At 54.7% G+C, this 27,702-nt stretch overlaps 1 protein-coding gene across 10 annotated transcripts in view; it reads right to left on the minus strand.

Moving 5' to 3' along the window:
- Positions 1–27,702, minus strand: part of LOC121672977 (myosin phosphatase Rho-interacting protein-like) — a 73,939-nt gene that overhangs the window by 38,724 nt on the left and 7,513 nt on the right. For 8 of the 10 annotated variants that reach the window (XM_042045958.1, XM_042045953.1, XM_042045957.1 and 5 more), the window contains exons 2-5: positions 24,025–24,102; positions 22,165–22,230; positions 3,694–3,845; positions 1,650–1,734 (exon numbers count right to left, since the gene is read on the minus strand). In XM_042045958.1, the coding sequence (XP_041901892.1) occupies positions 1,650–1,734; positions 3,694–3,845; positions 22,165–22,230; positions 24,025–24,102 (381 nt within the window). Of the gene's footprint in view, positions 1–1,649; positions 1,735–3,693; positions 3,846–22,164; positions 22,231–24,024; positions 24,103–25,781; positions 25,882–27,094; positions 27,585–27,702 lie in introns of those variants that run through there. The other 2 variants (XM_042045956.1, XM_042045955.1) reach the window with 2 other exon arrangements.

Genomic DNA, 27,702 nt, shown 5'->3' on the forward strand with positions numbered 1-27,702 from the left:
CCAGCCACCTGCATCAGCAGGATTTGGGATGCAGAGGAAAAATGCTGCTTCTGCCTTTGCAGGTTGCTCCTAAGCGCCTGACACAGCACAGCCTCCATCCAGCAGCAGTTCCCACATGGAGGTTGGCTTTGCAAAGTGAATTTGAGCCTTTTTCCAGCACTATGGGGCTGGAAGACACGTAATGGAGAGAGTGGAAGGAGGGTAGCAAGCAAGACAGGGTGGTCTGTCCCAAGACAAGGGGATAATGTGCCACAAGGGTCCCTGCTCCCCATCCCCATGCACCTGGGGAGCCCATCTGCCCACAGGGAGCCGGCATCCTTCCCACAGCCACTTCCCTTATTTGGTGCTCAGGAGCTCGGATCCTGTACAGTTTCCAAGAGGTTGCCATGGTGACGAAATGTAACCCAGAATGATGTTTTTCTGGCTCTGTGCCTCTTCTCGTCTCCACCCCGTCCCCCTCTTGAAGCCAGCCTGGGTTTAGTGTTGCACCCCAGCTAGGGTGAGCATCCCTGCCCTGCTACATCCACTCCCTGCGGTGCCCCAAAAGCAGCAGTCCTCTTCTTGGGAATTGAGGATTGACAGCTCGTAACACAGAGGGAGGAGGCATCTTCCCTGGAGCATCACCGGAGCCAGCACTTGAGGGGTTGTTCAGGCTGCGAGGACCCTAGACCTTGACAAGGGGTGGCTCAGACTTACAGCTTGGTGTTCAAAAAAGGATTGTCTCCCCACTAACTTCTTTCCCATTGCCCAGAACATCTTTATCCAGTGGAGTGATGAAAACTTACTCAAACACTGTACAAAACCCACCCATGGCCCAGTTTGCACCAGGGCCATCCTTGGAACTTCATTAAAGAGGACCTGAAAACCAAGGCTCAGGGGAACCCTGATGCTGGTTTTGGTGCCCCAGCAGGGCCGGAGGAGCCCTCCCAGCCAGTCCCCCGTGGCAGTGGGACGTGTGCCTGGAGGTCAGGCGGCCTCAGGGACACGGCTGTTCTCAGCCCCGGCGAGAGATGAGGGTGGCCTTGGGGTCACGTTCCCCATCTGTGGGATTCTCCCCCATTCTGGCCACATGGGAGCCCGGCAGGAACAAGTGAGTCACAGCCGGCTCCACTTTTTACCATTTATAGTCAAAGTGAGCACGAAGCCACTGCTGGGTCCCTGGAGAGCCCGGCTCCGGCCCCCGGAGCTCCCAGCCTGGCCCTGGCCTTTAGTATTTTCCTTTCATTCCCATTATCTCTGGGGTCATCTCACAGGGAGTAACTGGAGCCCGATGGAATTTCATCCTGTTTCTGACGAAATGGCCCATGAACAGCACCTCTCCCTGGTCCCCCATGGGGACCATGTGGCTTTGTGGTCACTCCCAGGACTGTGTGCAGGGGTGGCACCACAAAACAGCACCCAGGGGGCAAAACATGGTCCCAAAGCAGCCAGGAAAGCAGGAGTGTGTGACCCTGGAAGTGATGACCAGGAATTAATTTGCACCGATCTGCTGCCCTGGTTTGCCCCAGCTCTCACCCTCCACACAGGCAGCATCAGAGGGCTGCTGATCCCAATGGTTTGGGGGGATCTCTCCAGGGAGCAGAGCAAGGCCATGGCCCTGAGAAGGAGACAAGGGACTGGGTAACAGCGTGTGTGTCCCCCTGGGTTACCTGGGGAGTTGGGGGCTCTACCTTCCTCTTCTTCTTCTGATTCTGCTTGTTTGTCCTGGGATACACAATCAGCATCTCCAGCCACCTGCAGGCAGAGAAAGCAGAAGGTGAGGTCTGTGCTACAGGGACAGGAGTGACACTGACTTGGTCAGGGTCAGCTTGGTGAATAATACCCAGAAACCATCCTACCCAAGTCCTGCGGGGAAAATAGGGCAGGAGAAGAGGGATGACCCCAGGGTTTTTTGGCTCAAACCCTGCTCTCTGCTAAAGTGAAGCTACGGCCAGGGCTGACACAGGGCAGGGATTCAAGGATTCTGAAAGACAGTGGAGAGGGACAGAGCCTTCAGCAGGACCGTCCCCCTTGAGCGATGCCAACACCCTCACACTGCAGACAAAGCGCTTTTGTCCTAGGAAGAGCAGCATGAACTCGGCATTGAGAAGTCCTGTGTCCTCCCACCGTGGCCTGACAACCTGCCCCCGCATCTCTGAGAACTCCACAGGGATCCCTGGACCACTGGGAAACATTCCTGCTTCAAATGTCCCTGCTCCCGTTTCCTTCTCCCCCCACTTTGCATGGTGCTGCTGTAAAGCGTTCGGAGATGACCACATCAAATGGGGCTTGGTTAAGCAATAAATGCCAGAAGCACAGAATGAATGTAAAACAAATTCCCCCCCAGCCAGGGAAATCTTCCTGTCGTGCTGCAACTGCAAACGAAACCAGCCTGGCTCAGCCCCAGAGTGGGACTGCTTGGGGATGATTAATGCCTGCAGTCAGGAGCAAACGCACTGCTTCAAAACCCATCGCTGGGCCGATGAGCAATAAATCAGCCCCACCTCGCTCCGCAATGCCTCTCCCTCCCGCAGCAGGCAGGACCAGCAACAAAGGCTGAGCTGGGAACTGGAGCGTGGGGACAGGGTGGAGAGAGCAGGGCATGGGGGCTGGCCACGACTTGGGGCATAGTCACTGCTCCTGCCAGGGAGGAAAAGAGGTGGCTCCCGTGTGCCGTGATTCCCACATGGCTCTGCATCTCAGACCTGCAGCCACTGCAACACGTTGCCGTGAATGGGGCTGGGGGGACACGTTTGCCAACCCCAGGTTCACCTGTGCTCATTTGTCTCAGTAGGGCAGGGAAATTTCAATGCATGGAAACACTCATCTGGTCAAAATTCCAAGCTCTTGGTAGAAAAATGTCTATTTCAACAAGTATTTACAAAATGAGGGGAGTCACAACCAAAGATAAGGCTTGGAAATAGAAATCTCAGCAGAAAGTGCTGACTCTGCTGCTGCCAGGGCTGGGGGAGGCAGGAGATGCCGTGCCTCAGGAACAGTGGGAAATAGCAAGTGCTCATCCCTTCAGCTTCCTGCTCAAGCTTCAAATGTCAACACATTTTGGGAGGGAGGCATTGAGTTCTGGGCACTCCATGTGGGAAAGGCTCTCAGGTGAGCAGCAGCACAGCCACACTTTGTCACTGTGTGCTGGCAGCTCGGCTCTCCCAGAGCTCTGCACCTTCACCAGTGCCGGCTTCAATCCCAGCTGGTATGTGAGTGATGGAAGAGGATGTTTCTAGGTCACCATCCAACACATGGAGTTGGGAAATTCACCCCGATTTGCTCGTTTTAGCAGTCTAATCTTTGGTGTCAGTGAACCACTGCATTCCTGCGATACTTTAATCATCCTTGGAGGTCAGACGCTCCCCTGGGACAAAGGAGCTTCCATCCCTGGGGAGAAGCATCCACCCCAGGATTCCATGTCTGCCCAGGGATGGATGAGGACCAGACGGTGTATGGTACTCAGGGTCGGACATGCCAGCCCCAGAATTATGGGACCTGCCACTGGTGTGGGGACAGGACCTGTGCCAATGGGCTGGGTACCTAATGCGATCCCTAAAAGCACTGTAGGGTCTCCGCAGCACCCATCAGGATCCCCAGCACCCAGGATCAGCCTGGGTATGCACAGCCATAGCACCCAGCCTTGGGCACCCTCCTCTTCCTCCTGGCTAATGGAAGAGCCTGGGAGTGGCTCAGCCTCAGATCTGCACTCACCCACTGATGATCTCCTTGTTCTCGGCCCGGATGAAATGCTCCTTCTCTGGTGTCAGGATGCACAAGGAGAATTTCTGCCCTGTCCGGCTCTCCCCATCCACCACATCCGTGCACTGGTTCATGTTGATGGTGCCCTGTGGAAGGGTGGTTGGCTGCGAGGGAAAGGAGAAAGGAGCAACATTAAGGAGAGAAGAGCAGAGGAGTGCAGAGCTGAGCCCTAAAACCTCTCCTGGTGGACACCAGGATGCTTTGCCCCCCAGTATCCAGATCCATCCAAAGCTCTGTGCCGCACATCTGGGGACACAGACCAACAGCTAAACTCCTGCCATACCAGTCTGGCCCATTGCTGCCAGTAAGGTGCTTCTCCTATGCCAAGTATCCAGAGAAGGATGGCTGCCCTGCTGTGGCACCCAGACACCAAGGAAAGGCACTGAGTGGCCAGCTTTGGGTCTGCAGCTGCAAACCATCTGGGCTGGTGGGGTGGCACCTGGGGACGAGAGTGGCAAAGCAGCAAGTCCCACTGCCCTCAGCACAGGATGGCTCAGGGACAAACAGACAGACACAAGTGCCAGGTTTTCCCCATTAAAATTAAAAAAACCCATGAAGTTTGCTAGGAAGGGACTACAGCATGGAAGGGACCTTGCTTGGTGGGTTTTGTGAACAGTGTCACCTCTCGGCCCCTTTGCTACAAGCAGAGCTGGTGAAGTGGGACAGGTGGTGGCCCCTGTGGCCCAAGGGGACATTGAGGGACACCCAGAGGGGTGTCAGCACTGACAAGAGCTGACAGGTCCATCTGGAGCAGCGCTGGCTCATCCGATTACAGTGTATCCACTCCTTCCCGGTGCCCGCAGCCCTCCCCCCGTGCAATTCCATGGCGCCCAGCCTGCCTGTCCCTACCAGGCTCGGTGACACCGGGGTCCTTCCAGCATCCCAGGGCAAACCTGCACCTGGGACATAAACGACCAAGGAGAGATCCCTCCAAGCTGCCAGTGGCACCAAAGAAGGACCTAAAGCAGCCTGCGGACACCTCCCCAACCTGCCAAAGCCTCCTTGTGCCCTCCAGATGGCCGGGCCAACAAGGAGACAGATTTCTGGCAGATGCTGTTAAGGTTTTTACCATGGAAACCAGCTCCCCTGCCAGCAAAACCCCTCCAAAAGCAGCCTGTGCCATGCAAAGAAAGGGTGACTGGGAGAGCTCAATGGCCCCAGCCTATAAACCCAGAGAATTCATATCAGACCGCCACAGCTCCAAGTTTTACCAACTGCAGGCAGTAGGAAAGAGCCCCTTTCCCCAGGAAAGGGCTTTCCCTGCAGCTGTCTCCCTGGGTGGGAGCATCCTATGGCAGCCCAGGGGTGGCAAGGAGCTGTCACAGGGGCTGCAGCACTGGGTACATGAACGGGACCAGCTGTACATCAGGGACAACAAACCCTCCTCTTTTCCTTGTGGAAATCAGCATCCAGAGAACCCCCAGGATGGAGGGAGGGAAAGCAAAGCCCAGCCCAGACCCCCAGCATGGCACATGTCCAGCCTCCCGCCCTGCACCGCCGCGGGTAGTCAGCTCCTAAGAGGATTTTTTGTCTTAGACAACAAAAATAAAACCCCGCTTTCCGGGAGCTATAAAAACCCAACGGAAAAACTTTCTCCTGTTCCAAGTGCAATCTCAGAAAAGTTTTTGTCTCGCTGGCCTCCGGCACAGCCAAGGCCTCCAGGACTGTAAGGTCTGGGTCCAACCTCCTTCACCTCCCAGAGCAGTTTTGCACCAGGGAATTCAACAAGGACAGAGGGGTGAGCAGGGAGGGAGCCCCAGTCCCATAGGGAGATCCTGGGCCACTCAGTCCCTTGACTCCCTGTAAGGCCCCTGAGGGATTTGGCAGGGAGCTGGCACACAGGAGGAGAGGAAGAACCAACATCCTCCAACCCCATGGCAGTTCAGGGCAGCTGCTCCTGCTGCTCACACCCAGCCCTGACCAAAGCATGCCAGGAGCAGAGGAGCCGGTTTGGGGCCCCCCCACAGCCAGGCTGGCCCTGCAAAGTGGTTTTGCCACTCAGCCCTCCCTGTGAAGGGTGAATGCTGGCATCTTGCACAGCCTGACACATGGGTCTCCATCCAGCACTGCATCTCTGAGCCAGACACCACGAACAGGCTGGGAGCAAAGCTGGGAATGACCCTCTTCCACCTGCGGCCCCAGGGATGAACCCTCCATCCCACAGCAGCTCCCCTGCACCCCTGCACCCCTCAGCAGTAGATGAAACCTGACAGACCAGCAGCCTCGCTTGCTTGCAATGTAAATTCCTTTACACCATTTGTTTCCTTCCTTGGAGGCAGTGCAGGCACTTTGAAGTGAATCAAAATGCAAATGGTGCCTGGTGGAAACGCATGTGTGCACACAAACTCCACCAAGGTAAAGGAGATGGCTTGGACCCCTTCTCTGCCTCTGAGCACCTGTTTCTGGGCTGGGGGATTTCTCAAGGCTGGGGAACCTTGGAGAAGGATGAGCAAAGCTGGTCACTGGCCAAGTGAGGACTTTGTGGCTCCAGCAGTTGGAAGGGAATAAATAAATGCAGAAGCAGAGAGGTGTTGCATGGCAGAGACACCAAAACAACAAGGCTGGGATTTCAACCAGCCCTTGGAAGAGCAGATGCTTTGATACAGGGCTGAACCCAGCATCAGGCCCCAGGGTGGCTTCGTGTCTGGGTGAGGCAGGAGTGGATGCTCAGGCTCAGCTCCTGCTCCAGCTGCTGGTTGCTGCCAGTCCCCAGCTCAGGGACAGCCCCATCCCCAGGCGCTGGCCCTGCCTTTGCCATCTCCCATGTTGCTGCAAATGGGATGGAGCCCACAGCTACCCCTGAACTGGATCTGGTGGCTGGGTGTGTCATTTAACTGGGGGTAGGAGTGGAAGTGCCGCAAGGTGCACCTCTGTGGAAGCAGAGGACACCATTATGGCCACCATCACCAGCTCTCCTTGAGGCCACCAGGTGCCTCCAGCCCAGTCACTTGAGCAGTCCCTGCCCCTCACCAGCTCCCAGGAAAGGGAGCACTTGCATCACAGGAGCAGCTCCAGCTCTCCACGCTGCCAGTGCCAGCAGAGGAACCGGAGACAAGAAACAATTGCATTGCTGTTTCCCTCTGGAATGACAGATCCCTATTGACACACACACGTGCTCACAGCATCCCTCTCCATAACACACAAAGCCTATAGAGTGCTCTCCTCCTCCTCCTCCTCCTCCTCTCCCTCCGTGGGTGCCCAGGGCGTGAGTCATGCCATGCCCTCCACATCAACAATACCAGCAGCCTCTGGATGAGATGCAGGGATCTTTGGATGGATGCTCCTAGGATGCAGAGCTCAGCAACTGCAGCAGCCCCCTACTTGGGCAGTGGAAAGGAGGGACAGAAAGAACGGGGACCTCTTAGAAGTTTGAAGGAAGAAATCCCAAGCAGGGCATTACTGCATCCTCCTGCACAGTGCTGGATGCTCCACGGGTGATGAACTCCCAGGTACAGGAGTTGATGCTGTAAATCAAAAGGGTTTATCTGCGAAGTCCCTCATTTCCATAAGGCATTGCAGGGCTGAGGAAGAAAAACAGGATTATTTGAGGTAGAAAAACAGGATTATTTAGATTCAAAAATTTCTGAATTTTTTTCCAAGGACCTTCCCTGTCATTTCTAACACGTGGGAATCATGGCAGCTTGATACAAAATACAAGGGAGCTTTGCTCAGGAGCTGTACACAGTATGTTTTGGAGCAGGTAACCCCATGGTCAAGCTCCCGAGGAGAGGCTCTGCCACGGCCTCCATGGGACATGGCCAATGCCCAACCCGTTCTCCGGGGCTATTACACAACGTGGGTTGATGAAATCTGGAACACAACCTTTAAAGAAAGGCGATGGGGCAGGGGGAGGAGGAAACCAAACAAAAGGGACATTTTACTTTCTGCCAAGAACCAGGAGGGGAAGAGAAAAAAAAAAAAACCACAACCATTTGTCTATCTCGAATGGCGGGCTGGTTGCCTTGGCACCCGGGCCTGGCTGTCCCAGGGGAGATCATGGCTCTGCTGTCCCACTCTGGGCTCAGCATCCAGGATCTGGCTGGCTCTGCCCTGGCTCCCAGCACTGCCCTGAGCAGCAGCAAGCCTGCAGCGCCTGGGGAAGAGACATCCACGCTGCCTCCTTAAATGTGTCTTGACAAATGTTAATTCTCCCAGCTAAAATATTCATGAGGGTGGCTGCCGAGCGCAGCTCACTCACAGCACTCCCGAGTGCTCTGCAAAGGCAGCTCCTGTGCTTGCTAAAAGCTTCCCCGTCCCAGTGCCCGGGCTCAGCTGATCACGGTGCTCCAGGCAGGATGCAAACAGAAGGGAGCAAGACCCCGCTGTCGCATTGTCACGGGCACATCAGGGCAACGTGGAGACAACCACAGCTTGGGCAAGGGCACAGACACAGCTTGGACACGCAGCTCCCAGCACCAGCACGGCACTGGGAGCCCAAACCACAGCCACATCCACCATTCCCACCTGGAGGCCATCAAGAAAGCACCAACTCCTTGAAAAGTTACAGAATCATAGAAACACCTCCAATCATTAACCCAGGGCACTACCAAATCCTCCACTAAACCATGTTCCTAAGCACCACATCTACATGTTTTTTGAACACTTCCAGGGATGGTGACTCCACCATTTTTCTGGGCAGCCTGTTCCAATGCCTGACCACCCTTTCAGTAAAGAAATTTCTCCTAATATCCAATCTAAACCTCCTCTGGAGCAACTTGAGGCTGTTTCCTCTTTTCCTATCACTTGTTAGCTGTGAGAAGAGACTGACCCACAGCTGGCTACCACCCTTCACGTGGTTGCAGAGGATCCTTTTTCAGATGTAGAGCCACCCCTTTTCAGCCATGCAAGGGGAGGCACGACCTCCTAAATCCCAGCTGGGGATACAGCTCCCAAATCCCAGCTGGGGATGCTCTGTGCACACACACAGGGCTGGCTCAGCCTGCCCCGAGCTGCCCAGGCGCCAGGCGAGTATGGCTGGCACGGCAGCAGGGCTTTAATGAGCCTTTTGGGCTTCCTGCCACCAGGCACGAGGCTATCGATAGGGCCACAATGGGGCCGGAGCACTGCGGTGGGCGGATCTTATTACACTTATAGATCAGCTGGCAGGCTGAGCATCCTGGATTTATTAAATTAGACAAAGGCTCTTGAAAACAACCTCTGCAGACTCTGCAAAAGGATGGACTGGAGCAGTCATCCACCAAAGGGCAGCAGAAGGTTGTGCTCCCACACGCACATGGCAGCACTGCTTTCCCTGTGCCATCCAGGCAAGAGGGAGGTATCTTTTCTTGGCCACCTGAGCACACCTTTCCCACCTGCAAACCTCCTGTATCAGCATCCATTGCTCAGTGAAAGCTACTGAGAAACCTCTGGCCATGCACCAGGGAATGGAAAAACAGCTTTTTACCACTGGCAGGGGAACCACAGAATCATAAAGGTTGGAAAAGACCTTTATCATCCCGTCCAACCACCAACCCAGCATCACCACCATGTTCACCATTAAACCATGTCCTCAAGTGCCACATTCACATTGAAGTATCAAGCAACACATGTCCCCTGCACTTCAGTACTCACACCTTGTGGCCCTGTGCAAGAAACTGGGGAAGATGCCCCCATATGTCACCACTGCCTGGATTCACCAGCCTGCCAGAAGCCATTATGCCTTTCACAAATGGAGGCACAAGCAGTGCTCTGCAGATGCGGCCTTGGCACATGCCAATGTGCCTCTGTACTGGCAACAAACCTGTGCCAGCACAAGGAGAGGACAGGACACAACACTTGCCCTGGTGTAATCCAGCCAGCAATGCAAAACATCCCCCAGATGGATAAATGCCACAAATGCCACTTCCCCCAGCCCCACTACAGATTTCCCCACTGTTGACCCTGGCTAGTTCATCACAGGTGCCGACAGTCAGCTCCTGAGATTTGTTTTGCTGAAGGAATTCTCCACAGCCCCGGGTCACCCACCCCAAGGAGGTGGGATGGGTTAGCAAGTGCCACACACACCTGTCCTTGCATGCCAGCCCCTGAAGAGCTCTCCCAAGCCTCCACCAGGACATAAAACAAGATCAGCTCCCCTTTTGCCAGTGGGAAGGAATTTTCTTCCCCAGGAGCAGTTTGAGAAGGGGGTGAAGTGCCGGAGAGTTCAGCCAGGGGCCACTTTTCAGCAGAGTCGGTGTTTATGTCCACAGACAGCGAGTCTAAACACTGAGCGAGGCTGGGAGCTGCCTGCAAACTGGCCGGGAGCACCCTCGGGCTCCTCTCCCACCCAGTGCCACCTCACCTGGACATGGGCAGCACCCACCCCAGGGGAGCCCAGGCAGCAAGTTTGGGGCCACACATCCCATGTATAGCCCCGTCCCCATGGGCACCCATCCGGTGAGCGGGTGCTGGAGCGGAGCGAGCCCAGCCGGGGCTGTGCGGAGGCTGGAGCCGGCGTGTCTTGGCCTTATAAGGCTATTTTCACACTGCTCTTGCAGCTCCCAGCTGCTCCCCACTCCAAAGCAGGGTCGGAGCTGGCAGCCAGAGCCTAGCCTTCCTCCTTCCTGTTAACCTCTTTCCTGCTGAACGGCCTCCGAGGGGTCTGTGCATGGTGGGAACAGCCATATCCAGTCCTGGCACAACCACTCATGCTGGGCAGGGAGGGTCAGCAAACCCAGTGGTGGTCACCAAGTGGGTTCAACCGCCCTCAGCACTGGTATCTGACCCTCTAGGTCCACAGCAGCATCGACAAATCCAGGGAGCCTTTCAGAGAAGCTTGCACCCATGGATACACGCATTCCAGTTCCAATGCCACTGGAGAGGAAGAGGGAGAGAGATGCAGAAAACATCGGTACCATGACGGGAAGGACAGCAAGGTCCCACCAGGATGGGGGATCCAGAGGGTGCTCTGAGCTGCCATCCCAGCTGTTTGCAGACCAAAGCAAAAGCCAAACGTTGCACAAAGAGTTTGGAGCATCCGCTCAACCCCTATCCCAACTCTCTGGGGACCAAAGCAGAAGCCCAGCAATGCACAGGCACTTGCCAGCCCTGCAGTACCAAAGGCACCACCTTGCAGCCCTGCAAACCCAATAGTTAGTCCTTCCCCTTGCTCTACAGGATTTAGATGCATTTAAAATGCAAAATGTCCTCCTCCCCTCTGAGGAGGGGGGTGGGAGGAATACATGATAACAGATCCGACCCCATCTGCTCACAGCTGCCAGCGTGGCATCTTCCCTGCTCCCTGATGCACAGGCACGACAACCAAAGGGGAAGCAAATATCTGCAGCCTTGCAGCAAGTTGTCATGGTAATCAGCCCAATGGCAAAAACCCAGCAAGACGACGGAGGGACCAGAGCTTTGTGCAGGGATCATGGCAGGAGTCTCCTGAAGAGGGAACCGCAGTCACTTGGCGGTGGGAAGGAAAAACGGGCTTCATTTGCATCTTGATACTTGAATCTTAAATTGCACTGCTCCAAATTGGCCTTGTCAACTTTATCCTCCACCCCCTCAGTGTAGGAGATGAGTCCCAGGTGGTCCCTGCACTGTGTGCCAGGCACACATGTGCAGGAGCTCACCACCACCTCTGTGCACACTGGCTTGCACGGCCCTCCCTAGCAGCAAGGGGCTTCACCAAACACCAGCAACCACAGCTCCCTAAGGTCACCCACACACTGAGATGGTCATACACACAGTAATGCCAGTTTTGGACACAGCTCAGGAAGAGCAAAGCTTGGATAGAGGCAGGATGACCTCTACCCATGTTGGCCAGCCCTGTTTCATCACAGCTAGACCTGGATTTCTGCTTCATGGGGGTGAGGGAACATGACCAAGGTAATTGTCATCCAAGCAAAGCAGCAAATTAGATCAATCAAATCCCTGTACCTCCCACTAAGTAAACCCATTTCCCTTCCAGCCTAGAGGGGAAGCAGGGGCAGGTGTCCTTGTCCCCAGCTATCCCACAACCTCTCCTGCAAATGCAGCTGAGCAGAGGAACCAGTGCAAAGACAGACCAAGCCGTGAGCACCATCACAGCCATGAAGAGCCACCTCCAACAGCCATCGTCTGGAGCTCTGGATAATTTCAGGCCGTGCACTGCCCTGTGGCCACTGTGGTGGGGTTTCCCAGCTTCACTCCCCAGGACTGTCAATACAGGGTCTTGTACTGGAACTCAGTGACCGCAGAGGAGGAGAGGACAACCTTGGGGATCAGCAGCACCAGATCCGCCAGAGGCTCGGCCAACTCCCACGGGTGCAGATGCTTCAGTGGAAGTTCTTGAATCCAGCCAAATTAGTCTGGAAATCTCATTATTCCCCAGCACCCGTCTTATGAGCTTTGCAGAGCTTCCTGCCGGGCTGGGAATACCAGGAGGCCGGGCTCCCAGGGCACTCGGGGGTCTGCAGCTGGAGGTGTGAGGGCCAACCCAAGCCAAAGAGGTTGGTTTGGCCAACCAAGCAGCATCCACATCCTGCACCCCACACCCCTACAGAAAACCTCACACCCACTCTGCATTCCTTCCAGAAGCTTCCAGACAAGCTTGGACCCTGCAGACCTTCCCAAAAGCCAAGGTGATGGCTGGAGAGGGTTTTCCAAATTTTGACCACTGACCATCCCACCAAATGGCACAAAATGTGAGCTTTTTGGCCAGTTCCAAGGAAAAAAGTTCCCAACAGGCTCACACAGTTGTTGTAGGGCAAGGAGACCACCCAGCAGCACCTCGAGCTGGGCTTTGGTGCCACAGGCATGATGTGGTGGAGGCACCAACACTGATGGCAAAGAGCTGTCTTGGCCAGGCAGGCACCACCAGGTTCACAGGCAAGTGGCACCTGGGGTAAAAAGTGCTTTAAATGCCTGGAAAAAAATCAGGAACAACACACGAGGCTGCTGGAACTGTCCCAGGGTAGCAGCATTTTCTCCCTAAACCTGCTGCTCACATCTGGCTCCTGTAGAGGTGTACAGGGAGAGGAGGGAGTTCACAGCCGTGAGCTGCTCCCAACCCCTCCTTTGGGAGCAGCTGTGCAATCCCAGCAGAGAGGAGCAATCTGGTGCTAGTGCATGTGAGGGGGATGAGCCCAAGTGGTTTCTCCATCCCTCATGCCTGGAATGACAGACTTCACCCCCCCCCCAGCATTGGACTGTACATGACATTAACCACCCATGCAAGCCAAATGTCCCCTCCCTCCACACATCTGCTCCATCCATAATCCCTGCTGTCCCTCCCCTAACGGGAAAGCAGCCAGGAAAGTGAACCAAAACCCTAATTATATCCCAGTAGCTCCCCAGCGCCCTGGTGATCCCTGTGACTTTATCAATGCCATCACAACAGGGCTGATGAAATGTGGAGGAAAGGGCCAAGGCTGAGTGTGCTTCAAAACCCCACCTTTTCTCCCCAGTCACACCATCACAACAGGTGGAAATCCCGTACGAGCTCAGGACACTGCTAAAATGATCCTGTGTGCCTGTTCCCTGTGTCTCCTCTGCCCAAGAACTGTCACCCAGAGCAAAGGGAACTGGGAGGAGAGTGGTGACAGCCATGGGTCACAGTGAGAGAGCAGCCCACAGCCTCACTGCAGGTTACCAGGGCTCTGTTTGGCCACAAAATCATGGAGAGCCACAGCTACGGCACCTGAAGCCACAGCGCCCAAGGCTTGGAGAGTGCAAAAGCCAAGACCCCCTGAATCATGTCACAAAATCCTAAAATGGATTGGGTTGGAAGAGACCTTAAAGCCCATCCTGTACCATCCCCTGCCATGGGCAGGGACACCTTCCACTCGACCAGGTTGCTCCAAGCCCCATCCAACCTGGCCTTGGATGCTTCCAGGGATCCAGGGACAGCCACAGCTTCTCTGGGCACCCTGTGCCAGGGCCTCCCCACCCTCACAGGGAAGGATTTCCTCCCTGCAGCCCCGTGGCTAGGGGTGCCAGAACAGCAGAGACGGGGCATGGCGGTGGGGTGCATGCCAGGAAAACATGGGGGGGAAAACCTCCATGGAAGGCAGGACCTTCCCAGCTTTCCCCAGCTCCTGGAGCACCCAATCCCCCCTCCCAGCACCTCTGTCCCCAGACCTGCTCTCCTATAGCAGCACAAGAGGAGCTGAGCTGCCTGCGGCAGGCGGCAGAGCACAAGCCTGTTAACACACTCCCACAAACCAGCTCCTGGATCAGATCCTGCAGGAAGGAGGTGAAGGGTAAGCGAAGTTGCCGCACACGTGATTTACCTATGGTAATTTCAACTTTCAGCAAGGCTGTCTGGCTGTTTTATCTCATTACCTACTTGCAGTCAGACTTCAGTGACTCCAGGGAAGAGCCTCCTCTGAAGCTTTGAAGAAACAGGGCAAAATAAAAAGGTCTTACAAAATACGTATTGCCAAGAGAGCATTCACATGCTGTTACCTGGTCCATCATAAAGGAAAAACAGTATTTTTACAGCATTTTTTTTCCCTACTTTTGTATCTTGCAGCTCATGATAACTCAATAAGCAAGACAAATAATCAAACCTGCCTGGAAATTCTCATACTTCATCAGAAATGCCTCAAAACAGCAAAGGCAAAAGGGGGAAGACTCCTGCAAAAACCCTGCATTTGGTAACCCTGAGAAAAGCTGTTTACAAAACCTCACTGAAGACCTCTGCTTGTCTCCACGCAAGTTTTAACCTGACATCCCTTTTACAGCCTCCAAACCTGATGAATAATTCATGCCTGGGATAAAGCAGAAATATCATATTTACCAATGCTTACCTAACAGAGAAACAAGGGCTGCAAATAAGTAACTTATTAACCCCAAACTGTGCTGCTGCTTGAACAGAGGGCACACCTCGGCTTTCGGTGGAAAAATCGCTCCTGAGCCAAGGCACTGGGAGCTGAGACCCCCCGCTCTCATCACAGCTCCAGCACAAACACGCCTTGTCCTGGACTCAGTGAGATGCCAGCGGGTGGAAAGCCCCCCGAGAGCAAGGCTGGGAGCTGCCACCCTCCCTCCTCCTCCTCCTCTTCAGGGGTTGCAGCCGCCCCTTCTCCGTCGGGAGGGGAGCGGCGGTGGGAAGCCCACAACCCCGCACTCGCCCACGGCTCCAGCCACTTTCTCAGGCATTCCAAAATTTGGCCAGAGTCTCTTTTTGCAGCACACCCCCCTCCATGGCTGGACGCCTGCCTAATTGCGTATTTATTTATTTCTGCATTTTCCCAGCTCCCCGCACACACTGGTGCAGGGTGGGGGGGAAGCCAAGGCCGGCTCCCAACGCGGACCCAAAAAAAAAGAAAACCAAAAAAGAGGGAGTGCAGCTCCCCACATTCCCCGGAGGGTGGGAGGAAGCCGGGAAGCGCAGGGCTGGCTGGGAAAGGGGTGGGAGCGGGGGCAGAAAGGGGGGACGCCGGCGGCATCGCCCACCCCCTTTGCTTTGTGCGCGCTTGGGGAAATTAAAAATAGCTGCGTCCAAAGAGTGGCTGCAAGCGCCACAAAGAGCGTGTTGAGCGGAGGCAGCTGCAAGCTATTTGCTGCCCCTGGTAATCAGCATCTCAGCTTGCAGAGCCCCTCCGGCCCCCCCAGCCCCTTCCTCCCCTGCCAGAAGCTGCCGCTGCCTTTCTCCAACCCACATATGTCATGTCAACAATCAATGAATGCAGGATCTCTGCCGGGGGAAAAAAGGGGGAATGCGCTTTGATTTTTGGAGCAGCTTTGTTGCCTTGTTCCATTCACATCCTTGTCCTCCTCTCTGAGCTGTCACTGAGGGGTATGCAGCACTGAATCCCACCAGTCAACACCAGGATACCTCATGACCCTCAGCAGGAACAGGGATGTGCCAGCTGCTGGGATGCTGCTTCTTCTAGGAGCAGGGAAAGGGATGCTGCCCAGTGTCACCCAACCTGTAGCCCACAGCCCACTGGTGGTCCTCACTGACCTGATCCAGTGGCCTACAACAGGGCTGGAAAGAATTAAACACAACCCCATCCCCACCACATGGCTGCAGCTGGGGGGCTCAGGGTTGTTCTGCAGGCACCTCGTTTCACACCCCCTCCCCAGCACCAGGCAACAGAAAAAAAATGGTGGTTTTGTTGGTTCCTTGGATGGTTTAGTCATTCATGTGTCTGTGGACTGGCACGGCCACCCAGGGGCTGGGGGATGCTTGGGAGCACAGCACTGTCCTGGCTTGGAAAGAGCTGGGATCAGGCACCCACTGCTGCAGCCCCTTCCCCGGGTGCCTGGGGGGATCAGGGGGCCTGAGTGAGGGTAACTGCTCAGCCTTGGCTGTGTCATTTCACTGCCAGCCCTGACATCTTCCCTCCTAAATGCCATCAGAGCTTGATTTCCACATTAACCTTTTACAGTAGATACAATTTTTCCTTCACCAAGAGCCCGCAGCCAGGCTGGAAGCCACAGGTCCAGGAGTCACAAAGGAACTCCAGCTGCTACAAGTGCCTGCTTCACTCTGCCCCCCATGAACAAGACAAATGCAATCTAAACTCCAGCTCACTTCCCTCACTGCTCTGGCACACGTCTTCTACACAAATGTCTTTGTTAGGTCCCGAGGGATGAGGAGTGGGGAAAAAGCAGAAGGATGGAGCCACTTGAACCTGTCCTTGCACTTAGGCCGCTCAGCCTAAGAGCAATTCCAGCTTTGTGGCTCGCCCTGCAGAAGACAATAGGGGCTGTGTTGTTTCCAGGAAGGAAGCACCTGGGCCAGGTCATCAAAGCAGCTTGTGTTAGGAGGTTGCTGGCTGCATCAAGCTTTCCCAACTCTGCTTTCATCCTCTCTCTGCCTGTTAACTCCCAAACCTCCCACCACGGACTGTTTCACACTGGGGCCTCTCCTGAGAGGGTCCTGCAGCCACAAAACGTCCTTCTCAGGGGGCTTGGATGTGGACAAGTGTTCTCCAAAGCTCACAATAAACACAGGCCATTTTGGGGCCCCAGTGATGGTCCCTGGGCATTGTCAGTCACCAGGACTCATGTGGGAGCCATCCCTGGAGGAGACTTCCCTGTTCCCCCAAACTGCCCTTCTGCAGCTCAGCAGTTTTACCTTCCCGAACACACTAAGCCAAACTAAAAGACATAAAACAGAGGGGTCAGCAGTGTAGGGAATCATTCCTGGAGAAGCCCACAGGTGTCCTGAAAGCAGGACCCACCTCCAGCAGCAACTGGGGCCAGACACTTGGAGCAGAGAGAAATGGGAAGACATGAATCCCCCAAAGTCACCATTATGGGATCCCCACACCCAATCCCAGTAATGACGCTTGGATAAGCATCAAGACAGACATTAATATAAAACCACAAGTGAAGAGCTGTGCATCCTCCTTTCAACCCCTTCAAGTCTGCTTGGTCCTGGCTTCAGCAATGTCCCAGGGAATGAGTTCCCGGGGCTCCCTGCAGGTTCATGTATTTTTTTTCCCCCAAATCAGTACTGAAAATTAAACACAACAAATTCATCAAAGATCTCTAAGCTCTGTTCAGAGTCACCAGCACTTGTGCTGTCTCTGCATCTCCTCTAGAGCAGTCACAAGGATGTGCTTGTCCCCTCTCCCTTTGGATGTCCCTTTCCTGCCCAGCCTCCCTGGAGGAGAAAGATCTCTGCTTCCCAATTTTCCCATCATTTCCTTATTGCTACTGCACCGTCTTTGAGATATGCACCAAACATCCCACATAAAACCTCCTTACAGATCATTGTCCACCCTGACTTGACTACATCCAGTCTTGGAAAAAAAACTGTGATGGGGGTCCCTGTCACCATCTGAGCCTCACACAGTCACTTCCACCCAGCCTTCCTGTCTCTGCTTGCTTTAAATTTCAAACACGCTTTGATTCAAGCCAAAAGCTTTTTATGCTAAACAGAAACTGAAAGTCTTGATCTGGCAAACAGAGGCACTGGCAAAATTGTGTCCATGAGGGGAAACCACAGGGGATGAGGGGAATGGGGTTTGTAAAGCCTGGTGCTCCCATGGACGAGGGGGCAGGGAGAGCTTGGAAACACTTAAGTGGCAAAACGTGTGGAAAAAGTAAGGACAGAGAGGCCAGGATGTTTAAGGTTTGTTTTAATCCCTGCCAATGAATTTCAATTCTGTGCCAAAACTGAAGTAAACTGCTTTGATCTGAAAAGGAAGAAAAACACACACACGGGTTCTTGGCTTCTTAAAACAATACAGATGACAAAGGAGGGAACTACAATGAAAATTAACGTGGCGCAGCTCTGCTGACAGTGACACTTTAAGATGCTCCTTTCCTTCAAATAAAGAGGATTTTGGAGGGGGGTGAATTAGGAAACAATAATTACACAGGTTTGTGGATCACAACATCACTGAGCACGCATCCCTCCCTCTGATCCCCCTCCAGATGCTACCAGCACTTACACCATTCTCCTTTTTACCCATTTATCAGTTCTTTAGGTTTCTGTGGCCAGGAGTGGGGCCTGGGGCCAAGCAGGTCTCCAGATGTGACACCACAGCCCTGCTGTGCAGTGCCAGACCTCCCACCTCTGAGCTGGCCTCTCTTCTCCTATTTATACACCCAGCCCAGGGGTCCCACTGCTCCCTTAACCATTCCCAGATGCCAGGCTGGCCTCGCTCTTCATCCCACCCCAGTCCCATCAGCTCCCAGCTCCCTCTTGACCTCCCTCCCTGCCCTCACAAGCTGGAGCAGGGATGTCTGCTCCATTGTACTGAGGTTAATGATACTATGATCCTGATTTAGGAGCAGGACCACCCCAGCAAACTCTGGTATTGAGGTGGCTGACTATTGCTTTAAGCATCCTCTTAGACCCTTTCCCAAATTCAGAAAGCAATTTGACTCCAGCAAGTAAGAGGTAGGGTAGAGGTAGGGCTCACAGCCCACCCTCACACTTCATCAAGCTGAGAAGTGCCAGACACACTGAAGTCAGTTTGCTGGGAAAAGGGTATGTCATGCCCAGGGATGCTCCTCCTGAATCCCTGCAAGGAAACTGAAAGAGCCCATCCAGAAGATGCTCTCACCTTGGCTCTCATTCACAGCATCAGCGAGTTTGAGATGCTCCCAGACAAGCCTGAATTTTGTCCTGTTTTCAAACCAGCATATGCACAAAGAAAAAAAACCTCTTAAATTAATAGTCTCAGCTATCAAAAGGAAGCCTGATGTGACACGAGAATACCCCTAGGGAAGATGCAAAATGCCAACCTAGTATAACTCTCAGCTCAAGAGAAGTGGCAGAGGGGTAAACTGAGGCACGGAGACAAGACCTGGCCCTGAACATGCAGTGAGTCATTAAGAAGCTGGCCTGGAGATCCAGACCCTCTCCTCTGACCTGCCCCAGCCACAGGGCTGGATCCATCCCCAGGCACTGCTTGAGGCCGTGGGCCCACCTGCAGGCCCAGGGAGGGACATGGCAGCGCTCTCCATCCCTACAAAACCCCTCCTGCCTTTCCATTCCCACGCAGACGGGCTCTATTTATAGAGACCTCAGCCGCTAATTATAGATCACAGCAATCAAAACAAAGGAGGCAAAAGCTCTGCACTTGCCACTCGCTGGCTCTGGCCCCTGAGCCCGGCACTGTTCTTGTGGCAGCTCCCATATCCCAACCAAAACCTCTCGGACTGCCCCAGCACCACAGTGCTGGGCTGCTCTCTCACAGCAGTGGTTTCACTGGAGACCACAGGGTGTTTTACCAGGAGAACTGAAACTTCTCCTTGGACACTGACAACACAGCAGCTCAGTCCCAAGCCTGTCCCCAACTTCCTTCCTGCCTTCCCTCAGTAAGAGTGGCTTTGTCATCCTCCAGCTGCTGCAGAGAAGCATCAACCCCTGTCATCATCAGTCCCAGCACGAAGGTTTATCAAACAGCAGGAGCAAGCCACCATTGGGGTGCAGTCGTGGATGTTCAGCATGGGAAGGCAACCCCAAGTGATAACACAACCTTCACATCCACCCACAGTTGGGAGGCAGGAATTTCTGCACGTCTGAGCAGGCTCAGCTTAGCCAGGGCTCGGCAGAGCTGGGAACGGCTGCTGGCACGATCCCCACAGACGGGAAGGGGGTGGGATCTGCTGGGCATTCCCAGTGGCCAGGCTGGTTCTGGATGCCACCAGCTGCAGCCAGTGTGAAAGAGGGAGACACCAGGGAGAGAGTCTGGCAGCTCAGCCTGGTCTGAGGGGGTGAAGGTCCATAGCCTGTGCAAATTCTCCCCACCGCAGCCATCGTGCTGAACTCATTTTGTTTTCAGACTGGAACTATGGCAGAGAAAGGATAGACAGAACAATGGACACACAGAAAGAAGGTGACCAAGCAGGAGCACAGACTCAGGATCAGCTCTGGGATATCTCTGGGCAGGTCTCAGGAGAGAGCTGGATGCCAGCAGGGCAGCTGGTGCATGCTTGTTCCACCTTCCATTACTAACATGCTCCAATCCAACACCAAACTTGACCCATCGCATGGTAAAAGGCTCCTGTGCCCAATGCTGCCCCATCCCACAGCCTCTGAGCAGCAACATCTCTGGGGACTCCCTGAGGTCTCCCCAACCTGGGGTTGGGTTTTGAGCTGCCCCTCCACACCCCACTGCTCTCCAACCCGCTGGGAGCCAGGAGCAGAGCCTCCCTGGCCAGGCACAGGAATGTCTCCATCACCATCACCAGCCCAGGACTCCCCTCCCAGGCTCACCCCTCCCTCCAATTCCTCTTTTAATAAGAGCAAAAATCGCCAAACCCACAAAATTATTGTCTGAAAGGTTCAGGCAGAGCCATTCAATCCCAGACTGTAACTGCCTGGGAGGTCTCCGGGCAGCTGCCGCCCGGCTCCCGCACACTCCAGAGGCTGCTCTGCACTGAGTCTCCCACAGGACCCCCATCCAGCTCCTGGGGAGAAACTGGGGTACACTGGGGGTAGATCATCCCTGAGTGGACTGCAAAGTGGATCCCACATTATAAAAACAGTGTCTCTGCTGGCACCCCCTGGATGAGGCCCCAGCCCTGTTACTCCTCACCAGGCCACGGAGGTGGTGGGGACAGGGCAAGGGGCCGGCACAACTGGAGGGGTGGAAAGGTCAGGAGGGTATTTCTACACCATGTGTCAAACCCCAGTGAGGAGGATGGATCCATGACAGTCTCCTCTATCTATGACTGTGACAAGGCCAGACCCTCCTGGGATCCATCACACCACAAGTGGCCATGGGGCAGCAAGTCCAGGAGCCAGCACAGTGGTGTCACACTGCCTGGGACACCATCCCGCGCTGCACATGTGTACCTTCCCTTTTTGTTTGTATGTTTCCACCTTCTCCCTTCTCAAGGGGAAAAAGCCCAACAGGTGCCTGAAGAATGCGGGATGCTCCTGCTGTTGTCTGGGTGCTCTCTGGAAATGGCCCCTGTGGCATGGGGCTGGGGCACTGCCTGTCAGCTTCTGCCCAGATGCAGCAGAACCTGGGGCATGTCAACCTCCTCAGGATGCAAAAAAAAAATCCAGATTGTGTTCCCCACTATTCTTGCCCCTCTACCTCAGACTGGGGAATCTCCCTGCTCCACGCAGACACAAACCACCCTCCTGTCAGGGTAGGACAGGAAACACCAGCCCAGTGCAGAGCCAGGCTGCTGACACTGAAAATGTATTAAAGACTCCACTGCTCCTACCGAAGACATTTAAATTATTTAGGGCACTTGGACCAACCCCAAGTAAAAATACAAACAAACACAGCATGAAATCTGAGCCACACTAGCAGTGCCTCATCCCACAGTGCTCTCACAGGAGGCACTGGAGGAGGACCAAGGCACACTGACCTCACAGGGAGCCTCCCTGCCACAGACACAGGTCCCCATGTGTCCCTGTCCCACAGGTGTGCTGTCCCCCGCTGGCTTCCTGAGCTTCCTGCCCAGGCAGATCCCAGCACATGGGTGTCCACTGTGCCGGCCTGCTCAGCCTTGGGCACCCTCCCATGAGCTTGCTGTAGCCAGCAGGATAAATCAGCAGTCCTGGGTGCTCCTGGGATTGACCTACTGGGCTCTCCAGCCCCACTTTGCAGCTCACAGCAGATGGGTTTCCCTTCCTTTGATCCCCTTTTACCAATGGGAACAGTGCTGGTGACAAGCTGCAGCTCCAGGGCAGGCAAGCAGTGGGAAGGCATTCCAGCTGACCTACTTTCCACGGGCATCGCTAGGCAGGGCCTCCTTCTTGGACACTGCCAAGGTGATTCACCACAACCAAAACCCAGCTGGCACTGGGAAACTGGGCAAAAAGGAGGGGGAATGACCTTGGGGACCCATTTCAGCACTTCCTGCCAGTGTGGGATCTGTCAGCAGCTGATGAATCCCATGCCAGGTGGGACCCACACGCCTCCAGAACACCCACCATCCTCTGCAGAGTGTCCACAGAGCTCCCACACAAACCCAGCCTGGCACGGAGTCAAACCCAGACAGCACAACTCTCCTCCAGCTTGGCAGAGCATTCCAAGGGCAGCAGATAACCCAGCTGATCCCCTGCCTGGACACAGCTGGGCCACTCACCATCTCGTCGAGGGCGTAGCGCAGCAGCCCATGCTCGTAGAGGATGAAGAACCGACGCTGCCATTTCTGCAAGAGAAGACATCGAGGTAGGTCATGGCAGTGCCCACCAGTCCCTGGGCCTGGCTGGGAGCACTAGAGCTGCACATCAGCTGGCACGGCTCTGCCGAGGATCTGTGTGCACCAGCCCACATTGCCCAATGCTGAGTGCCCTGAGCTCTGGCAGCCTTGGGACCATGACCATTCCCTGGGGAGCCTGTTCAGTGCCTGACCATCCTCTGGGGGAAGAACCTTTTCCTAATATCCAAACTAAACCTCTCCTGACTCAGGTTCATGCCACAAATACTGGGGACACCAGAAGGATCCCCAAACTAAATGCTCTGAGCCCTCAGCTTCATCCTACATCATCTACTCCAGCATCCAGTGGTGGAGGGTGACAGGATGTCATGTCAGATGTCCCCCAGCAGCACATGAGCTCAGTCTGGATGGTGGCTGCACTTCTGGCATGGCACTGCTCAGGCAATCCTGGCACCACACTGGCACTGCTGCCTCTGCAGCTGCACGGCAAATCAGATTGGAGAACTGATCTGGCTGGAAAACTGCCTTTTTTTTTCATGTGTGCCAGGTTGTTTTCAGCCAAGAGCAAAAACTGGTTGAACAGGCTGAAATAAAAAAGGTCCTGGATTCATAGCCCCAGTGCAGCAATTCTTATCTCACTTTTCTCAACCCTTCGGGCAAAGTCCAGGGTACTCAGGGACAAGCAGAACTACAGAGGACTCCACAAGCCCCAGCTTAGCAGCAAGCCTGGGTTCTGATGAGACACAGGTCCCATGTCCCCTTTATGTCAGGCCAGCAAGCCTATGATGAGCTGTGACTCCAAATAATGACCCATATACCCCAAGCCGAACTCAGAACCCAATTCTTGCTCACTCGGGAGTGATTTTTTTATTACAAACAGCTCTGAGAGCATTTTGGCGCCATGACAGGGGGTTCATGGACCATTGCCATCCCTCCCACACACAGAACAGCCCCATCCTGGCAGCCTCAGCAGCAAGTTCCCTGCAAGACAAGCTTGGGGACAGGCTGAAAGTCCTCATCACAAGCCAGCAGTGAAAGGACGTCGCCTGGCCACATCCTTCTGAGCCTCACACCCCCCAGGACAGGAAAGTGGGGGATGCTCCAACCCCACACAATGCTGCTGTTTCTGCCAGGCATAAGCAAACCCCTTTGAGAAGGAGCTGAGTGTGTCCTGTTCTGTCTGTAGGTCTCCACTGCCAACACTTGGCTTCAGGGCTCTGCAGGGTTATAGCAGATGGGAACCACCTCTCAGTCCCTTCCTTGCTGCAGGACTTGCCTGACATTGGCATATCCACACTAGGGGATGGGATGCAGCCTCCCTCTAGAGCTCTGGGCACACTCATGACAAGCTGCAGAAAATAAAGTAGTTGTTTCCAAGCCCTGAAGGAAAACTGGGAGCCTTTCTGATGGTCGCAGCACATCTCAGAGTCACAGAGCCCACACTCCACTGGCCTTCCTGACAGCACAGCACGTGTCAGGCAAACCAGAGCAGCATCAAAACGCAAAAGCAACAAGCAGTGAAATTGCACAGACTAAGCCTGACCCACACCTGCAGTGCCCCAGGCTGCTGCCCAGCATGGGAAACCTTGTATCCCAGAGAAGGCATTCCAGCCTTGCTGCAGGAAACATCTCCCAGCTTCCTGGTTTGCACAAGGGGATGAGGCATGGAGGCGCCTGTGGCACTCCCAGGGTCACAGCCACCCCCATGGGCAGGGACAGGCCCTTGCTGCTCCTCCTGCCACCCCCACCCATGTCACAGGGAGGGGATGTCTCAGCTTCACTTACCCGGGAGCGGTGGACGGGGTTGTCAAAGTCCGTTCCTTCCGGGGCCAGCAGCAGCCAGCCACCATAAATGGGTTTGGCCTGCAAAGAAACAGCAGAGAAACACTCAGGCACAGTGGAAAATGGCTTAACATGGATCAGCACCATGGGGAATCGATGGTGAGGAACCACGGGAAACTGCAGCAGCCCCAGCACAAAGGCAGTTGTGTGAGCTCAGCGTCCTGCACGCAGGCAAACTCAGCCTTCCCAGTGCAGAAAACGTGGTGTCTGATGGCAACCCGTGGTGTGACACACACTGTGTGCCAATGGGACTAAGACGAGGACGCAGGAGGAGGCAAAACCCCAGCCACAAACTCCAAACACAGCTGCTCTTGCATGGCACCGTGCCCAGAGCACCAACCTCCCGGGTACTGCCGAGCAGCAGAGCCCATCCCCACCAACGGCTCTTCCCATCGGCATCGGCAGCGTGCCTCTACTCCAAAGCAAAAACACACTCCAAAGGAGAGCTCGATGTTTTCCGTTCGTTAATTAAGAGAGGAAAAACTACCCAGCGCTGGCAGTTCTCCAGCTCCCAGCCGCTTCCCGTGCCGTGCACATCCAACTCCCGCTTTCCTGCAGGGGCAGCCCCTGCCAGCCCACTCCCCCCCGCCAGCGGTGTCCAGCAGCCCATGGCCGAGCACACAGGAAGGTCAGAGCCGGGAGGAGGGAAAACAGCTCATTCAGCCAGCCGGGAAGAGAAAGGGAAAGAATACTCGGAAAGAACCCTGCAGCACTGCTGCATGTCAGTGGAAAAAAAAAATCCAGGCTCTTTCCACCGCTGGCTTGGATGCAGAAGTAGCCAGGGTGAAGCTGACCCATGCCACGGCAAGCGGTGCGATGGGGATGGGCACTGGGCATGTCCTCCCACACAAAGTCCTGTGGGCACCGCTCCTGCTGCCTGTCAAGCTGTAAACGATGAGCCAACACCTGGCAAGGGCTGGGGCCAAATTCTGCTGCAAGAGTGGCAAGGCATTGCCACACCAGCAAGGCGGCTCCACAGATACCAGGACAGACCAGGAGGGAGGAAACCCAGAGCAGATCCAGCTCCAGGAGACCCTGGGTCTGGGAACACTGCTTTCCACCACAGAACACCCATGCATGACCATCCCAGCCCAGTCAAAAAGTGACAAGGACACACTTTCCCAGCTCCCCTCTAACTGATTCAATTTATCTTGTTGCTTTCATTCTTTTCTGTTCCTTAAAGTTTAAAACTGTATCCAGTTCAGTACCTCCCCTAGATTCCTCCTGCCAGTTTCTGTGGTTTTGTAATGTTAAAAAAAAGTTTCCCCTCTGGAAAAATCCCTGCAAACAATAGAAGAAACTGCCTATGCACCAGAAACTGTCAAATGCATGAAGCACTGAGTAAGCAAACTGGAAACACGCCGGAGGAGACCTTTTACTGTTTATAAAGTGAAAAGAAATAACAAAATCTCTTATCCCCTCCAAAATATGACATACCAGCTCAAGGTGTTGCTCTCCCAGCAGCTGGGAAAACATGATTTGAGAAGACCTTCCTTCCTTCCCCCTTTAAATGAGATTTAAACCAATGAAAACGAAGCGCTGGGATTGGGATCCAATTTGGGGGAGATAAGGGGGCCCAGGGCACCCCTACACCTGTTCCCATGACCACAGTGGGGGCACAGAAAGGCACCTATGGACACCACAACCCTCCCTGAGCTTGGCAAAGGGCCCAGAGCCCCCGTCACCCCCGTCCAGCTCACCTGGATGCTGGTGCCCTGCTCGCCCGTGGCCCCCATGCCACCTCCAGCCGCCCGGCACCGCTCCGTGCCCGGCTCAGTGCCACCCACGCTGCCAGCGCCCCGCAGGTGAGCCACACTCTGCCACTCCCCCGGCACACCCCGCCCCGCGCCCCCACCCAAAGCCGCCCGTGACGCATCCGTGCCCACGCGATGGGAGGACTCCAGAGCAGGGGATCACGCTGCTCCCCGCCACGCTGGGATGTGGCCACGACTACCTGCATGGCCTGGGAAGGGCCAAGCGTCCCAAATTTCTGTCGTGTTTTACAGGGGAAAAGTAGAATTGCAAATGACTAATGATGACCCGTCAGAAATCCTTCAATGGGTCACTGTGACAGGAAATGGGGTCCCCAAATTCCCATGAGAGAAGCTGGGGTGAGCGCTGAGCAGCCAGGGCTTGAGAAGGTCTTACGAGTGGCCTCCACCATACAAGAACAAGAGGATGACAGTGACAACAGAATGTGACATCCCAACAATTGGCACCATCCCACCAAGGCAGCACCCTGGTGATCCTCTGGACAGCCAAGCTGCTTGCAGGGCTCAGCCCTCCTCCACCCCCCAATTTTTCCATACCTCAATTCTCCCCTCCGTGCCCCAGCACAGCTCCTGAATAAGACCGACTGCTCAACCCAGCAAAGCCCTATGAGCAAAAACTCCCCTGACACAAACCACAGCACTGCAGCCATCCCAGAGCACTATCCCAACCCACTCTGAGCAACCCACAGCACCCAGCCCATGTGACAGGCAGCAGGCAGGTCCCAGGGCCACACCAGGGACAGAGTAACAATGGAACCAACAGGGGACATCATCACCAGGGCCAGCAGCAAGCAGCCTTAACCCAGCATTACAGGCATGAAGTCCTGCCCTATCTCAGCCTGGCTCACAACCCCCAGCAGACATTATTTTGCCCTCAGCTACTCCAATTTTAGTTCAAACTGTCTGTAAATAAACACTGAGCACCTGAAATACACACCCTTAACATAGAGCATGGTCATTTCTGTAGCGGGATCACAAAAAACCACCAGTGGGCTACACTCGTTTTGGCAGAAGCATCCAATTTCAGATATTGAAACCAAAATAGCTGAAAGGTATGAATTAGAGCCAGGCAGCGTGGGCAGCCTGGTTCCACCCATCAACAAATAAACACGCAGCAGCGCTTTTTAAAGACAAACCAAAACAAGCTCCTGCTAAAACCAAGCAAATGCCCAGAGAGGTACAAGCCTAAATGAAAGGGATATGAATTAGCACACAAAGTGTCTGAAATAAACTCATCACACCTGCATCGGAATAGCCCTGCTGAAGCAAGGTTTAAAATAAACCCGATGTGGGAGGCAGGTCCAGGAGGGTGTTGGAGCACCAGGATGGAGCTGGAATCACACGTCGTTTCCACTGGCTCGGCTTCCTCTGGAGAGCTCGTCAAGAGGAGGAAAATGCAACAACCAGCACTGAGCAAGAGCTCAAACCAAAAATTCCCTCTTCCAAGCAGATTTGTCCAAATTCACATGCAGGGATGGTGTTAAAGCAACCCCAGAGTTCCCAGGATGCCTTCTGATGCAGGGCTCTGTCTGCTTCCTGGCAGCTCCGGTGATATCCAAAGGGCAGTTCCACGTAGTTTCTACACAGGTAGCAGCCACATTGGGTGCTCAGGCACTGGGTGGGTGGCTTTGCTTTTATCCAGAAGGTACCTGGCTGGAGGGTTAGCCACAAAATGCCGTGGAAAGCAGAGTGGAGAGTGGCTGCTGATGGAGCTGGGGTGGGGTGGGGTGATGCTCACCCCACCACTGCGTGGGAGGTGAGGCCGGTTTGCAGGCCCACAGAGCCCAGTTCCATCCGATCCTGTGGGACTGCTGGAGGCTGACTCAGGTAGAAACACCCCCACGTCACC

This window comes from Corvus kubaryi, unplaced genomic scaffold (genome assembly GCF_017639235.1).
Source record: "Corvus kubaryi isolate FWS band 111438036 unplaced genomic scaffold, C.kubaryi_AGA036_p1.0 65067, whole genome shotgun sequence".
NCBI classification, from domain to species: Eukaryota; Metazoa; Chordata; class Aves; order Passeriformes; family Corvidae; genus Corvus; species Corvus kubaryi.